Consider the following 18,234-nt stretch of genomic DNA (forward strand, 5'->3'; position numbering starts at 1 on the left):
CTGTTTTTCCCTTTCCCTCCTCAAATACTAATGATGCCTAACACCACTAACAAGGTTGCTTATGAGCTTACTGTAGATTGCCTATCGCGTCTTATTTCTTGCTTGCTGTCGTAGCTGGAGGTGAACATTCTCAGAACAAGAGTGGCCCTCTGAAATGTAAACATTCCTTTGGTGTTCCAAAATGTTTTGAGAATGTTTTCTGCTCAGCTTGTTCTTTCCAAGACTGTGGCTATGCAACTTAGAGTACCCTGCATCATATTCTCTCCCCCTGGTACTCATTCTCCTTCTTTACATGTGTGCACTCTGTGTGTGTGTGTGTGTGTGTGTGTGTGTGTGTGTGTGTGTGTGTGTGTGTGTGTGTGTGTTTGTACATACTGTGAATGGAATGCTGCATGAGACAACAGGCTTTGCCATAAGCTCTTGGAACACTGTATGTAAAACTAACCCTCACCAGGACAATCCTGGTCTGCTAACCAGAACTAACAGCGATTAACCAACAAACTAACTTTGGTGCACCACAGTCTTGCTGTGTCTATTTAACATCTTCTGCCTCCAGTCACACCTCCTTAATTGCATCCACTTTGCCTACTTCCTCTGGTAAACTGACATGCGTTGGGTATATTGTGTATTTGTGTGTGTGCGTGCATGGATGTTAATGTGTCTTCAGAGTGGTATGATTTGTATGTTGTGTAGGTGAATGCCATGGGTGTGTGAGGTACTAAATGGTGATGTATATTATTCTCATTAAGAAAGTAGGCAATTAGATTGCCAAGGCTTTTTTTTTAATCGTATTCTTGTGCCTTGTAAAAGGTTCTTCTTTGTCACTTCCTGATGTGTGCGTAACACTTTACTACTAACCTACAATCTCACTGCGCTAGTTGCGCTCTTACTAACCTACAATCTCACAGCGCTATAGTTGCGCTATTACTAACCTACAATCTCACGGCGCTATAGTTGCGCTATTACTAACTTAATCTCACTGTAGTTTGTGCCCTTGCTTCCAGTTGCTTACGACCTGGAATATGCTGACTAACCACTAACACAGTGTTTCTCAAAGTGTGGTCCGGGGACCACTGGTGGTCCGCAAGCTATCCCAAGTGGTCCGCGAGCAGATGTGGTAAAATATAATATAGATAAGTTGTTTGCAATATTGAACCAACTTGTATGTAAATCCAAACAGTTCTACAACACTGTCTATGTAAGATATGCCAGTTTAAATCATATGAATCCTCTGACACAATAACCAAAGTGCAAAGACAATAAGCAAGGTGGTTCAGTGAGTAGGCCTATTGTGTAGGCTAATATAGCTATACTGTTGAAGTAGGTCTAATCTTTTTTTTTTTAGCTAGGTAGTCCGTGCGTTTCTTTTTTATTGGTTAGTTAAGTGGTCCTTCGTCTGAAAAAGTTTGAGAAACACTGCACTAACAGAATGATCTGTATCTGAGGTGTCTTGCTGAGGGTCACATCTTTTGCCTTTCACTGTGACAATAGCCAGCCATGTTGACATCACATGTAGTTGCAGTTCTAAAACTGCCTTTATCCAGTATAATTCTATTTTGGTTGTGCTCAGATTTGGCAGACAGATCTTCAAGTAAATCTATTAAATCATTCATTTAAAAGGCCAGTCTTGAGTAGATGAAAGAAAACCTCAGCAGGATATTTCTGTGGCAGACAAATTGTGATTTTATTAACATTCATATCAGTAGTCTCACACACTAAACACAGGGTCACAGTTAGATTCCCAGTGAGATCTTCATTAAGCTATGATCATTTGTAGCCACTTTCAATCATGCTGGCCTTAAAGGCCCCATATTCTACAGACACCAAAAAACAAAAGGCCGTTGTGTGATTCAAGTAATGTGAACATTCTCTTAGCCTGAGGTGGTAGAGCAGTCTAATCAGTAATCAGTAGATGCTAGACACAGAGTCTCCCAGGAATATGTTGTGAGGGTCTGTCCAAGGGTACGTCCCAACAGATGCTCCCCGGGAGCTCTGGACTGGCCTTCTCTGGGCCTCACTGTAGACCCCTGCTGTTTTAATGTGTGTGTGACCTTTTCGGAAGGCTAAGAGCTGATGCTAGTGTTATTCGAATATGTGCTGTGCTGAAATCCTGCTCTTTGTGGGTAGTGGAAATGACAAGACTAACGTCTTAGGCCTTTACTCGCGCTGGTAAGTTTGCTTCGCCAGTTTGCTTCCTTGCTTTGGTACTAACCTGTCTCTTCTTTACCTAACACTTCCCTGCATCTCCTTTTCAGTTGTGTCACTTGCATTTCCTACTACTCTCTAACATTCTAAACCGTTCTCAATCTAGCACCACAATCTGCAATCGGTTAAGGGTTCTGCATGCTTTTAGCAACTGATTCAAATTGAAAACAGAATTATTTTTTAAAAAAAGGTCATATGATGAAATGATATGCTTATAGCATGAGAAATATTTGAATAGTTGTTAAAAGCATACAGTACTATAAATGTAGTGATGTAGTAATCTGAGTGATCTGTGTGATCCTACTTGTCATGGTGAATAACTGGTGGATTTTTTTTTACTTACTCTTAGGCTTAACATAGTGTTACTAATTTAGTCAGACGAGGTGCAGCACTAACAACACTAACCAAAATAAACACTAACAATCAATTAACAACTAACTAACAATTCTAATAAACTAACCTGAATGGACACCTGTGTTAAGATTATGACGAATGTGAATTTCCCATGACTATATGCTGATTTCAAGTCAAATCCATTGAATAATGAACATGTAATTTGACTTTCAACTTATAAGATCTCCAAATTGATTTCTGGGTAAATCAAAAAGAGATTGAGAACAACTACATTCCAGCATATAAGCTCACCAAAAACCAGGAAACACTACTGCACTTTAATGCATAGAGCTTAAAGTGTGTTGTGTTGTTGATCAGTCTCGCAAAAGGTTGCTTAGTTTCCATGGAGATCATACTGTCAGCTTTAATGGTCTCACCTTGACAGATGTCTCGCCTCTTGCATTTGAAATCACCACAAGTCTAGTCTGCACTGGCACCTGGAGAGAATCTCTGTGTTGCACAATGCACAAAGCATTGATTGTAAATATAACCACGCTGCTTCCCTGATAGATTTGGAATTAAATCCTGATCCAAAATATTTTCACTGGATAATGGATGGTTTGAGTCTGGGCATGTTTTCTGTGGTTGTGTTTGTACCCTCTTTGAAAATGAGTCTTGAGAGCTACACTTCACACTGTTACACTTCTTACAGTGTTGACTGTAGTGTGTGTATTTGAATGAAAGTTCAATACCCATATATGTGCGTCACACACACAAATACTCTGTATTGCAGTTTACTATATACTTCACATTACAACTATTTGCGAAATCAACAGGGTATGTCTCAGTCTCACACCGAGTGTTATGGGTTAAAATAAGTTGTGAAAGAGTGACATATATGAACTGTGAAACTAGAAATAAATATAACCCCTGCTCAAAACATGTCTTAATATGTGAATAAACTATTTTCCCAATAAACAATTGCCTTGTATTTTTCCTTCAGGTAAATTTCCTTATTCTAAAATAAGCATCATCTCTAGAAAATATTTAATGTAGTGAGATAGTCTACTGACCCTCAAATGAAGGTAAAACATCCTGAGTATGTAATATACTATCTTTGTGTAGATGTCAAGGCTGAGACACATCGGTATAAAAGATGTGGAAAACAAGTTGTGTGTTACACAGTATTTTCCTGGTAAAGAAACAACCCCCCTTCTCATGCTTTTGATTTGACTGACAGCAGGATGTCAGTTCTTTTGACTCCTTGATTACAGTAATCAAACTGGTACAATTATCTTGGCAGGAAGCAGCTCTCAGGCAATTTCTCAGACAGAGAACACTTAATATCAAAACATGGGAGCTTGAGCGGATGTCACGGTAAGCTGTAAGGAGAGCTGGACCGAGGCGCAGGGCAAGTCGAGGCAAGACGAGATCGAGGCACACTTAGTGAAAACAGGAATCTTTAATGTGAATGCACACTACAGCAAACCACGAAACAACATCAATGACCGACAGGGGACTGAGGGGAGACAGAGGATTCAAATACACAGGGGTTAAACAAGGCTAACAAGGCACAAGTGGACAAGAAACAAGAGACAGGTGAACACAGGGCTGGAAATCATAATTAAACTAGCAGACTAATAATGAGGAACAGGTGAGGGGCGGAGACACAGGGAACTGAGACATGGCAAGACAAACAAAGGAGCACATGGCTGACAGGAACTAAAACACTGGGACAGGAAGTAAAAAAAGAGGTAAACAAAGGAGGGACAGGGAACACAGGATCTTTACAGCGGAATAACCACTCTTCAACTGTCATCCTCTCAAGTCCTCTAATGCAGTGAAAATGCTAGTCCATGACAGTTTATTTTGTTATCTAAAAATGACTGAATACATTAGAAAATAATTTTCCAAACAGGCTTTTTTGGAGAGAATGTGTTTCAATAATCTAAAATAAAATAAAAATCACTGAGGGTGTTTTATTTCAGATACTAGGCTAGATACATATATATACTAGATATTCAGGCTGCAATTTAACTTGGTATTTTACATGGCTGGCAGAAGCACAGGAGTGATATTATCGAAGGGGCACACACAATTCCTGGTTGAGTAGGCCTATGGTTTGCACATTCATCACCTCAAAATAGAGAAGTACTGCCCCCTAGGGGCCAACCTTTGTAGTGACTAAAGCTTTATTAAAACAGTGCTCTGAACAGTGCCACATTTTGTTTTAACACTTGTAGAAGAACACAGTGCCTGCGTTTTAACTTAAACATCTACCTCTTCTTGAACCAAAGCTTCTTCCACAACAGCCACCCTGGCAACAACACTCCAGCTTTCCAATGAAAGGAACGCTATTTGGTATCACGTGGTGACAGCATGGTGGCCCCAGATTGTATGCCGGGGAGATGAAGCTGGACACATTCCAAATAATGAGGGCCTTTTGAAATACCACACAGCCTTCTACCTGCATCCAAGGTGATTCCAGAACAACACCCAAATACCACAGAGACTGCATGGTCAGTGTGCTGTTTGAGTGTGCATGCATCTCACAGTGAAGAGCCTTTAGAGTTGGAGAGCCGAGAGTTGGATATGTAACAAAAACTGTAAATTTTTAACTATTGTAATGTTCATATTCTGGAAGTCGCTGGAAGCGTCTGCTAAATACTATAACCATAACCATGTAACAATCTTGTATGTTGTTGCACAAAAACAATACAATATCCAATAATGTGCTGAGAGCCGTGTGTTGAAGTCTCGGGCATTATGGGTAAATCTGATCCTTTCCTTAAGTAACATTAAGTACATCAAGTGACTCATTTAGTCCAGTCATTTAGATTTGTTTAGGCTTGGGCTTAAGTGATTCGACAGTCTGCTGTTAAGGCCAATCCCCCCCCCCCAACCCCATAATTCTCCACATTGAATAGCTCCATGTGCACACACACACACACTCTCACTCACTCCTCCTCCTCTCTCTCACACATACACACAAGCACACACACTCAATTGCTCTCCCTCTTTCTCACACATACTCATTTACTCTTCCTCTCTCTCCCTCACACACACACACACACACAAAGTCTGTCAAAAGAACTGCCTTTTACGGTAAACCACATGGAAAGCAAAGACTTTTCTTGTCTTTCCCCTCTGGCAGGCAAGTCATTGCTCACTGTCCATGGGTCATTTGCTCTTGATTATAATAGGCTACTGGGTATTCTGAATGCACAATTTGATTCAATATTTAAACAAGTGCATGCCATTATCTGAAAATGGAAAATTCTCCCCATATGTAAAGAAAGAAAGATCATAAGATATCTTGTGTGATAACCTGTGGGAGGACTCCATTCACCTCATTCCTTAGGAGCTTTTGTTCTGAAACAAATGTGCTTCTGTTCCAATGCAGTCTGAGTTCTGGGCTTGTGTTCACGTTCTGGAGCACCTTACTTTTCTCCAGCTTTTGAAAATTTAAATCATCTCCCCTATGTCCAAGAGCTGAAATTATGAGTTCATGGGTTGTCAGACAAACTTTTGTGTAATTTATGGTTCATTGTTCATTGGCAACTGTACAATAGCACTGCATACTTCTTGCATTTAAGTGTAGGAGCAAAGACAGATTAGATAGGGAACATAAATGTATTTATGATTTCTTCCATTCATTATAAATCACAAGTATTTTCCCCCTCCACTATCATACTGTGTAACCATGATACCAAAGGTGTGTTGGCAAAAGCATGTTTGTGATGACCTTTAGCCCAAAGCCCAATCATTACCCCTTGGCAAACTGTATAACAAATACTCTGTGGTGTATTCAAAACAAGACTGCTCATGGTTATTTTACACGGCGGGATGCTGGTATTCATCCCACACAACGGGGCCAATGGGGTAGCCAGACTGGGCTGTAGGGGCAAGTATAACTAGGTGGTGAAGGCTGCTTGTTTATTCACTCATAAAGAAAACACTCTGTGCTCACCAGTGCTCTTGTTTTGTATATTAGAACACTCCTCGTACTGTGGGTTGTAAAAGTAAAAAGATAAGTGTCAAATTGCTACCAGAAAGAATTATCTAAAATATACATTAACTAGGCCTATACTATAATATGTGTCTGAAATGCCAGGTTGTGTTTATCACATTTCAACGCTTTTTCTCCAGAATCCGTCACACTCAGGGTTTCTAGACAAGGCCTGGTGGGCACCCTGCTGGCCAATCTGTTATCTGTTGTGACACCTCTCATGTGTCACTTAATGACATATCGTAAAAGCACCAATTACCGCCCGTCCCCTATTTCCGGTTATATACATGTATGTGTCACTTAATATGCATTTATAAACAAACTAAGATGGCGGATTCGTAAAGAAACCCAAGCACCCACACTATAAGTGTATCTAAATTAGCTATGTACCAAAAATGACATTTTACCGTGACTCAAAGAGCTGTAAAAAGTGTTGCAAGGCTGCGTGTACAAATCCGTTTGGAGCTCCAGTGGAGAATTCTCGGTCTAACCGTTGATGTGCCGTGTGAAAGGGCGGAGCCTAAGCCCAGCACTAAACTCCAAGTGTGGTAAACAAAATTGGATATTTCAGGCAGTAAAAACCTCAGTAAGAACCAAACCAGATTTTGTTCAAATCTACTGACTACTGAAAAATTTAAGGTTCATTTATCAAATATTATTTTGAAGTATTAAAAACATCTTTGTTTTAGAATTTTCTGAATGAAAGGGGCGGTAATTAGTGCTTTAGAGGTAGGCTGCTACTAACCTAGTTACTAACCTCTAAACTACTCTGAGCAGTTTATATTCAAAGTTTATATTAACTTGACCCTATATAACCACCGCCCCTCCGCAGTGATTCCTTTAACATTGGCTCATGGATTGTTAGGGTCTCTCTCTGCAGGGTATGCTCATGGTGACCAGTTCAGACCCTAGGTGGTCTGGTTCTGACCATAATTCCCGTATTTTCTGGGATTTCACCTTAGGCCAAAGATGACTCTGACCCTAAACAAGGGAGCAAGCAAAGTACAACCTGGCTCACAAACGTCAAGATAGACGTTTAGGGGTCATCAAGGCATGCTTTGCTTGTGTGGCCCGAGTGAGCGTGTCAGGTGGTGGCAGCATGTGTGGAGCTGCGCAATATTGGCGTTTACAGAAACGGGGCGTCCAACAAAAGTTCTGATGAAAACGCACACACACCGCATCACGTCCAGTCAGGACATTCCCATTGAAAATAATGTAACCAAACCGATTGTTGTCACTAACGTTCACTCATATTGTGTATATCACTGACACAATATTGGGCAATCAGACCCAAATCTCAAGGCCAATATTCACATGATTCAGGGACTTGTCAGCCATGAAAATCCATCTTAAATTGCTGTTCTGCCAAGCAAATTGTCAAATCATTGGTCACATCATCAATTGGATCAAGGTACTTGATCTCCAACATTGAGGCAAAATGGCCTGGCTTTGTCTATGATGCAAGGATTTTCAGAACATCTCCATGTATTAGTTCAGAATAGTGCATAGAGATTCTGCAATGCAAAGAGTTCAATGGGATTCTGTTAGGGGAGCTGGACCATCTCTGTCTACCACACATACTCACACCCTATAAAGACCCAGTGACAGTGACAGAGACAGCGAGGGCCTTCCATTATGCACACCACGGCATGGATTGAAATGGCATTTGAACAAATTTAGTCTAGATTCCAGTGCCGTAAAATCCTCAGAGTTGCTCTGGACAGAGTGTGTGACATCTGTGTGGCCTGTGCAGTCTTGCACAATGCTGCAACCCTACTCCATGAAAGGTTACCCAGTATTCAACCAGAGGAGCATTGGGACATGTAGACCCTGCAGCCCTTCTAGAAGCCATAGATGGGAGAATTGAAGTTTTGCCTTCTGTTTACTTCCCCGTCACCATGGTGACATCTCTTAGCTATTACCAGAGACGGTTGATAAAGCGAGATGATTCATTAGAGGGTAAATTCTGGCATGCTGGAGCGTCGGGTTCGCAACTGCCACGCCCATTTAGGAGTCTAGCGGGAAGTCCAGTATCTATGTATTCCTATGGGAGAAATGAACATTTTCTCGGAATATGACCAATCCCTTAGCCCTACATTCAGCGATGTAAGTTATGAACCCATTTTCTACAAGCCACATGTCTTCCTAACATTCCAACATTGAAATTGTATTTTCCAACGAAACAAATAAAGACAAAAATATCTTTGTTCGTGATCTGTCACCGTCTCAGCAAAGCTCTGGTGCACAGCTACCTGTTCTCAAAGGCTCTAGACTCAGAGACGGTTGATAAACTAACCTAACATATTTTTTGCTAGAACTAGTAGACTATAACTTAACTATAGAATCTTTGTAATTACCGGTAGTTTTCTTAGTCTTCATTGGCTTTGTCATTAACCCTAATAAATGCAGATAAAGTGCATAGTCTACAGCAACCTTAATTAATTTGATGTGAGACAGTGCCAGCTTTGCACATTGGTCTGCAGTGCTTTCCTCTCCAATTCTTCTCCCTAAATAAAATGGAACATCTAGGTTGATGAATATTGGTCCTGCACTGTATTGCCATAGACTCTTAGTTGGATTTTATTCTCACTGTTTTTGAGGCATTCCAATGTTGCTTTAGCCTTCTGCCTTGGGCAATTCCTCTACTGGTGGGCAGAACGTCCCCCAAGATAAACTGAAAACAGGTTTTCTTTTTTTCCCCTTTTTATCGTCCCTTCAATTCTAGAAGGTTCCCCAGTTCCCACAGAAATATCCCCACACAATGATCTGATTTCTGGTATTGGTTTTATTGATGGTTTTCAACCTTCACAAGGTCAGCCGTCTGCTGCTGTTGCGTGCCACTCGAAACCTCTTCATTGGGATGGAGTCTTTGTGGTTCCCTCTGGCAACCCAGAAATGGGCTTCCAGCTCGGCCTTCTTTCCATCTCCAGCCTCTGGCCTCAACACGCTCACCTTTTCTCCTTCTTTCAATCCTTCTGAAGCTAAACATAATAGGGGGGAACACTTCATTAAAATTCAATGCTGAACAATTTTGATGTTTTAAATGTGAGCTCAGTTTGGACATAGCTCAGTTTTGACTTGACAACTACTTCTTATGAGCTGATGTCTTCTACTCACTCAGAGTTGAATCCACTTTGTCCAGGAGACTGTCAAGCTCAACTTTTACACCTTCTTCCCTCTGCCGTTCAGTGATCTCAACCTCTTTTCTGCCTGCACTGTTCATTTCAACTTGATCCAGAAGGTTTTTCATCACAAGCTGTACATCATCTTCCCTCTGTTCATTTATCTCTGATTCTTCTAATTGTTGGTCCAAGTATGTGTCTAGGTCATTAAGAACAATTACAACGTCTTCAGGGATCTCCATGGGCAGAGTTAATCCCTCTGTTCTCTCCCTTGCCCTCTTTTCCAGTCTGATTCTGCCATTTTCAACCAACTTCAGTTCCCTTATCAGGAGCTTTTGAAGTTCTTTTTTGGTCTTCTTTTTGGGATTCTTCTGATTTTCATCCATGTCAACATTAACCCCCAAAGCCTTCAGTTCTCTCTTTAGGTCCTCCAGTTTGTATTTTTTGACACGTTTCTTAATTGTTGTGTCCGAACCGTGGTCATCCTGCCATGCTGCCAGGCAGCAGGCCAAAAACCAACAGAACCACATTAAAATCAGACTGCCAGAAATTAAAATCCAAACATGAAATTACCACAAAATCTAAAACCAGCCAACTTCTACACCAACTCAAGAAATAGTGAACAAAAAATCCAGTTTACCCTGTACTATGTTCTATGACATCATGATGTTGCCTAGCCACCTTTGTGACCCTAAATGGAATGGTCTGATGCATGACTATTGTTACCAGTCAAATGCATAATTCGATGGAATTTTCAGATTCCATTGTCCATATTGACTCTTTAGATAATGTAGCTCCTCATATGGTTATGGTTATATTACGCTTTTGTCCAAAGCGACATACAACTGCAAAACAATATAATACTTCAAATTTATCAGGGAACAAATTAAGACGTTGGTCAGACTATAATAAGGATAATAGTAATAATAAACAACCATGTCAATTCAATCAATACCCTAATGAAATAAACAATGAAAAAAAGGGAAAATAGCAATAATAAACAATAATGTACATTCAATCAATAATATAATAACAATAGCAAGATAAGACTACATTATGGAGAATATCAATAATAAATAACAATGTCAAATTCTATTGATAGTATATTTTTACTACCATATTTCTCTTAAGACTCAATCTGATGAAGTGTTTTGAGAAGCTTGTGAAAAACATTATCTGCTCATCCCTCCCTGCCTCCTTCGACCCCCTCCAATTTGCTTACAGAGCCAACAGGTCTACAGAGGATGCCATCTCAAACCTCATGCACACCACCTTAACTCACCTGGAGGAGGGGAATGGGAATTATGTGAGGATGCTGTTTATTGACTTTAGCTCAGCATTCAATACGATAGTACCTCTCACCTTGGTCACAAAGATGAAGGCCTTAGGACTGAACACCACCCTGTGTCACTGGATATTTGACTTTCTCACCAACCGTTCACAAGTGGTTAGAGTGGGGGGTCTGACATCTGACACATTAACCATCAGCACTGGTGCTCCCCAAAGCTGTGTTTTGAGTCCACTGCTGTACAACATCTACACACATGACTGCAAAGCCATCAGTAGTCATACCTCCATCATCAAGTTTGCAGATGACACAGTGATCTTGGGCCTGATTAGTAACAACAATGAACAGCTCTACCTGAATCAGGTTGATGAGGTGGCACAGTGGTGTCAATCTAACAGCTTGACACTGAAGTCAATAAAACCAAGGAAATGGTAGTGGATTACAGAAGGCAGCAGCAGAACTACAGTTACACCCCACTAATGATCAGCGGGCAACCTGTAGAGAGAGTCACAAGTTTTAAATACCTTGGTGTCCACATTACTGAAGACTTAACATGGACTGTTAACACTAAATATGTTCTGAAGAAGTCCAGACAACGACTCTACTTCCTTCGTCAGCTAAGGAAATTCAAAGTTTCTACATCCATCATGAAGGCCTTTTTACACTTCAGCGGTTGAGAGTGTTCTAACTGGTAGCATCATCACCTGGTATGGGAACTCCACAGTTAGAGATTGTAGTACTCTGCAGAGAGTAGCAGCTCAGCTGAATGTGCTATAAGAACTCAACTCCCTGCTCTACAAGATATCTATTCTAGAAGAGTACTCCTAAGAGCCCAAAAGATCCTGAAGGACTCTTCTCATCCTAACAATGGATTATTCCTACCACTGAAATCAAGAAGAAGCCTATGTAGTCACAAAGCCAGAACTGAGAGTTTTTTTATCCCCAGGCCATCCGAACTCTGAACTCACACTATACTGACTTTGCACTCATTCACTCCTCAGCACTCATGACCCCCCCCCCACACACACACCTACATGACTTTTAGCACTTTTACATCCCTCTCCCTATGCTACAGACCTTTTTTATTTATTTTTTATTTCATCACATGTCAAAACACACACACACACACACACACACACACACACACACACACACATCTGACTTTCTCCAACTTTTGCACATCTCCATAGAACTTTTTATTTATTATTTTTGATTTCTCCTCCATCTATCTACCCATGTCCTTGATTGCCTAGCCTTTCTGCCCCCATCCCCAACACACACACACAAAACACACACACTTACATCATCACTGTCATCACTTCACATACATACAGCACACTGCTTGCTACAGTAAGCCTCCTCTACATACTTGCTGCACACTGCCCCCCCCCCTACATACACAGCACATTGTCTTCAGGATCTTCTCCAACACACATCCTCTACATACTTACAGCACACTGCCCCAACCTACACACTACACACACACACACACACAGTCACTGCTCCACTCCCCTCCCGCCCACACACACATCTTCACTGTCATCACTCACATACATCATACATACAGTACTCTGCTTGCAATAGTAAGTCCCTGCCCCCTACATACACACACAGCACATTATTTCATCAGAAAGCTTCTCCAACACACATCCCGACATACTTACAGCACACTGCCCACACACTACACACACACATACACACACAGTCACTGCTCCACTCCCCTCCCGCCCACACACACATCTTCACTGTCATCACTCACATACATTACATACAGTACTCTGCTTGCAATAGTAAGTCCCTGCCCCCCCTGTGTTCGGGTGTCCACTGAACTGGTGTCCTGGATGGTAACTGACCACTGCTCTTGCCTTTTTGGGTGGACTTGGCTGCAACAGGACTCTTGTTGGATGGGGCCGGATGTTCTTGAAGTTTAAACAGTGGCCGGGCTATTCTGGAAAAGTCCTGGATGAATGAGCGATAGTAGCCCAAGAAACCAAGTAGAGCTCGGACCTCTCCGACATTCTTTGGCTCCCTCTCCTTCATCTGCAACACAGCTTCCAGGTCTTTGGGATCTACCTGAACACCTTCACTCGTGACCAAGCGTCCAACATCTCACTTGGCGTTTGAACAGCTCACACTTTTTCGGGCGCAGCTTCACACCATGCTCTCTTAAGTGACACAAAACCGGTCTTAAGTCCTCAACATGGCCCTGGAAAGTCTTGGAAAAACAGAGCACATCATCCAGGTAAGGAGAGCAGCATTCATCTCTTAGACCGGCCAGCACGCCTTCCATGCAGCGTTGGAATGCTGCTGGAGCGTTGGTGAGGCCAAATGGGAGGCGTACCCACTCATAAAACCCCCAAGGTGTGCTAAAAGCTGTCAAATGCCGGCAGCTCTCTTCAACAAAGCCTTGGTGGTAAGCACTGCCCTGGTCTAGTATAGAAAACCATGAGTTGCCTCCTAAATTCTCAAGCAGGTCTTGGATGCGTGGAAGTGGGTGGCGGTCAGGGATGGTTTTGCTGTTCAGCCCCCGGAAGTCAACACAGAGACGTAGGCTCATGTCCTTTTTCCTCACACAGACCACAGGAGAAGAGTATGATGAGGTGGATTTCCTGATCCAACCACGGTCAAGCAAGTTCTGAACATAGTCTTTTACCTCTTGATACAAGGGCTTTGGGATGGAATTGTAAGACTTTTGGACTGGTGTTTCATCTGTAAGGTTGACTCTAATTTGGAGATCAGGCATACAACCAATGTCAGCATCGTCTTTGGCGAATACATCAGATTGCTCAAACAACATTTCCTTCACTAATCTCTGTTGATCCTCAGCTAGATGTGATACGTCAACAGGAGGGTGCCACTTGTCTTTAGCTTTAGACATAGTCCGTCTGCCTTGTTCTTTGTTCAGGTAAGTTGCTGGATCTGTACTTAACTGGGCTGAAAGGGTTTGGACAACGCCATGCTCAAGACTCCGGACAGGTTTCATGTCGGCCATTTCCTCAAGAGTGCCGAGAATGATTCTTTGGGTCAAATAAATGGCATGTCGGGTTGCATTTTGGATGGGAATTTTAATGCATTTTGAGGGCCCACAGGGAATGTCAACTAATGCAGGGAACAGTTCCAGACCCTCAGGGCAGGTGTTTTCTATAAGAGGCTGGAACAGCATGGTACGGTTCCCTGGTAACCCCTTAACCCTGCACCTGACCTCATAGACTCTACCAGCAGGGATAGTGACACCTTTCTTGCCTGTGTGCACAGTACACAAGGCTGTCTCGTCAGTGGTAGTTATCTGAAGGGCAGAGACCAAAGCCTCAACTAAGTTCTTGGGGACACTTAAAGCGTCAGTCAGGATAGCAGTCACATTCACAGCATTGTCATGCTCTTTGATGAGCTCAGCTATGACGTTACTACCTAACAGGGGACAGTGACAAGTCTGACTGACCAGTAGGGGCACTCCAATTGTCACAGACCCATGGCGCTCACTACAAATCTGCAGGTCAACCTCTGCCCATCCATCAAGGGGAACTTGTGTACCATTTGCTGCTGATATTTCAAAAGGCTGATTGGCAAAGAGGGACTGAAGTGGTTGGATTTTGACACAGGGTGATGCTCGGTCTATCCAGGTTTTGCTGACCATCGTCACCTGAGACCCTGAGTCTAAAAGCATTTCAATTGGCACACCATTGATGTTGCAAGAGACGGTACAACGTTTCCCTATGAGCTGGGCGATGCATTTTTTTTTATCTGCTTGGCATGATATGGGTGGCGGCTTGATTTTAACAGTGGGCTGAATGCTGTTCACAGTCACTGGCTGCCCTGCTCCAGCGACCTCCTCCCGTTTCCCGACGACTTCCTCTGTAAACAGCCAATAGCTCGGTGTCCTGCCTGGCCACAGACAAAACAATGGGGACAGCTCATGGTTCCGCTCACTACGCAGTCGTGGCATCTACCTTTTTTGTCAGCTGACAGTGACTGTGGACGACTAACAGGTGTGCTAGGGTGGCCAGACTGTGTGTTAGGGCGGCCATACTGTGTGTTAGGGCGGCCAGACTGTACACGTTCTGCAGACCTGTCGACGAGTGTCATGTGTCTGGTCAGTGAGGACACTTGGGCGGTCAGCTCTCTGATAGCGGCACGGTTAGCCTGTAACTCAACGTCAACTTGACTCGGTTCTGTCGCGTCAGTCTGTCAGTCATGGTCATATTGGGCAGTGCTTACAGTCACAGGTCTAGACTTCGCTACAGCACCCTGACGTTTTAACCTCCCCTCTTCCTCAGTCATGGACTTGGTCATCTGTTCTAACAGAAAGTCATCGCTAACCTGCATGTCAGAAAGAAAAGGTTTGATGCCATGTCTAACATAAGTGTTTCTCTCATTTAGACCTTGGTAGAGTGTGTGTAGAAAAGTACCCTGTACAAGCCTTCTGTCATAGCTAAACTCTACACCAGGTTGCTGTGACTCAAAAATATCTCTGCTTTAACCCCATAAGCCTGTAGAGAAACTGCTGTGGACTCTCCCTGTCATGTTGTCTAGCATTACTGAGCTCTTGAAAGAGCTCGGTTACACTTTTATCCCTGATGTGAGAGCGGAGGAACCTTTTTAACCCATTCACTGTTAAATCATCATGGTTAGTGAGCATTTCCCTGAAAGTACCTGGCTTAGTTATCTTAAGCACAGCTCTAATAATTTCAGCCTCGCTAAACCCCTCTTGTAAAGCAGTGTCAATCTGCTTACAAAGACCATTAAAAGAAATGTCAGAACAAGTGTCAGATATCTGACCACTGTGTATTTTACACTCTCTACGTGGAAGCAGAGCAGTAACATCAGACAGCCTGACTACCTGGTCTGTTACAGTTGAGGATAGGCTTGTCCTACCATGGTGGGCACCATGGATGCCAATGACGCTCGGCTGGGCTGGTCTCCCTGTAGGAGCAGGTGCATGAACATCTCTGTCCATGAGTGACGTGTGTGTGTGCATGTCCATGGATGACAAATGTGTGTGAGTGTCCGTGAACAACGGGTGTATGTGAAGGTCCGTGGACGACGGGTGGGTGTGAATGTCCACTGATGAATGTGGATGGATGTCCCTTGTGGTGGGAGGGAAGAGTTGGTGTGTAGGAGTCAGTGTGCCGTCCATGCGAACGGTGGAAACACAAACCTCACCAGACCCAGAGTCTGCCGATGTAAGTTCCTGCAGCAGGTCCTGGAGGGAGAGGAGTTGAGCCATGCCTTCAACCTCTCGCTCCTGGTGTAGTCGATGATTAAGTTATAGAGCTCTGGCTCACTGAGGCCCTCAGTGCTTTCACCACCATCTTCAATTGACCTGGCAACTGACTGCAATTGACTGGAACTCAGTGCTGGAAGCTGTTTGATGATCTGGAGGATCAACATTCGCCGTGGGGTTGCTGTAGTCATCGTGACGTCTCACCGGTGACTGTTGCTCTCTGGATGACGCTCAACACAGCAGCCTTCCCTGAAGCTTGGACACCTGGTCTCACCGTCGCAGTGACTGTCTACCTCGCTTTGCGATGCTGAATCCCGGACGAGCCCCCAATTGTTACCGGCCTCAGACCTAGGGGAATCTGGGCAGGTACAAGACCACAGGCTGGATAGCACTGTGGGTTGAAAAGAAGTGGAGATACAGAAATTATGTCTCTCAAGCACTGGACGTTTATTTCTCAGTAAAAAAATCATTCAAGAGAGCAATAACAGAGAGGCCTAGCACACACTATGGCACTGGACATATTCCAAAATATACAATTATAAAATATACTATAATAATATAATATATCAATATAATATGAACATTGAAATACCTCTTGATATTATAAACCATCAAACATTACTAATATAATAAATGCAATCAATAGACCAATATAGAAAGCATTGGCATTTATAATATACAATACAAAACACTTTACCTAGATAGTATGAAATAGACAGTGGTACACCTTTATAATATATATAATATGCTTCAACAAATAACACTATACATCAAATGACATTGTATGTAAACCATACAATGTCCTAATACATTCCAGTGTAGGCTACATATACACAGGCTACTTTGCCATCTTGTTATCAATTAATTCTTCAAAGTGAACACACATAAAATAACAACGGTTACATTGGGTTACCTTCATCAAATACATTAACAACATTTTCATTAATCAAATACTTAGAATGCTATACGATAATAATATAAAAACTACCATTGAAACTGTTCATGTGACTGTCATAACTATTCACCAACACAACGCATCTGTCTGCCGTTTGCGTGTGTCTACATGCACGCGCACACCAACTGACAACACTGGTGGCAACGTACATTGAGAACCTGACAGGCTCTGGCTAACAAGATATACTAGCAAATTAAAATGGAGCACAACTAAACCAAACAAAAGGACAAAGTACTGAGAAACTTAACATACATGTTACATACACTTAAACATTAAAATACTGACGTTCACTCGACGCTATACCTGTTTTATAGTTCATACAGAAAGACGAGAGAACGGAAGCTGAACTGACGGTAACTTGCTAACTTAATCTAGCTTCTGCTAGCTCGCTAGCTACAGTATAAAGAAAATACTTCTAAAGATTCTAAATCACATTTCTACACGACATGACTTTTTACACTACACAGACAAACGTACTGGTGAAATACTCTTTTGATACATATTAACAGAAATTGGAAAGGTTTAAAAATATACCTGTGGGTTGAAAAGAAGTGGAGATACAGAAATTATGTCTCTCAAGCACTGGACGTTTATTTCTGAGTGCTCGAGCTACCGTCTCCACGGCAACCCACTACGGTAAAGCAGTGTAACATCACCATCTACTGGCATGAAGTGAAATACATGGGAATGTTATCTTAAATGTAATAAAACAAAAAAAATAGGAGGGGGTAACTGTTTAATTAAACTAATATAAGAGGCCATTTTCTCTACCCATTACACTTGCATATGATTGAATAAGCCACTTGTCCGTCATCTATTGACGTGCTACTTCAACCACTCACATCAAAGCCAACCCGTGATGCTAATAAGTCTCACAGTCGCTTCTAGGCTATGTCTCATCTATGAAACTCCCGCCCTGCGTCCTGATTGGCTGTACCATAAAATCGGTTGCAGAAATCACTCTCAATGGAAGAGGTCCCAGATGGATGTGAGTGAAGCTAGGCGGAGCTAAGCGGAACGAAATTCATCTGGTTAGGGTCAGGTTATTAACCCGTTGCGCCACAGGAGAAGCACTAACTTGCGTTTTAGGAAATAAAGTAT

The 18,234-nt window shown here is 42.4% G+C and overlaps 1 protein-coding gene across 1 annotated transcript; it reads right to left on the reverse strand.

The window, feature by feature from the left end:
- Window positions 1-9,314: 9,314 nt before the first annotated feature.
- On the reverse strand, window positions 9,315-10,561 carry LOC125289528. Its single transcript, XM_048236431.1, has 2 exons — window positions 9,665-10,561; window positions 9,315-9,528 (listed from the first exon to the last, which is right to left on the reverse strand). Exons 1-2 carry the CDS (start codon window positions 10,197-10,199, stop codon window positions 9,353-9,355), a joined length of 711 nt encoding a protein of 236 aa, XP_048092388.1. The 5' UTR covers window positions 10,200-10,561; the 3' UTR covers window positions 9,315-9,352.
- Between the last annotated feature and the right edge of the window lie 7,673 nt (window positions 10,562-18,234).

Source organism: Alosa alosa, chromosome 24 (assembly GCF_017589495.1).
Source record: "Alosa alosa isolate M-15738 ecotype Scorff River chromosome 24, AALO_Geno_1.1, whole genome shotgun sequence".
Taxonomy (NCBI): domain Eukaryota; kingdom Metazoa; phylum Chordata; class Actinopteri; order Clupeiformes; family Clupeidae; genus Alosa; species Alosa alosa.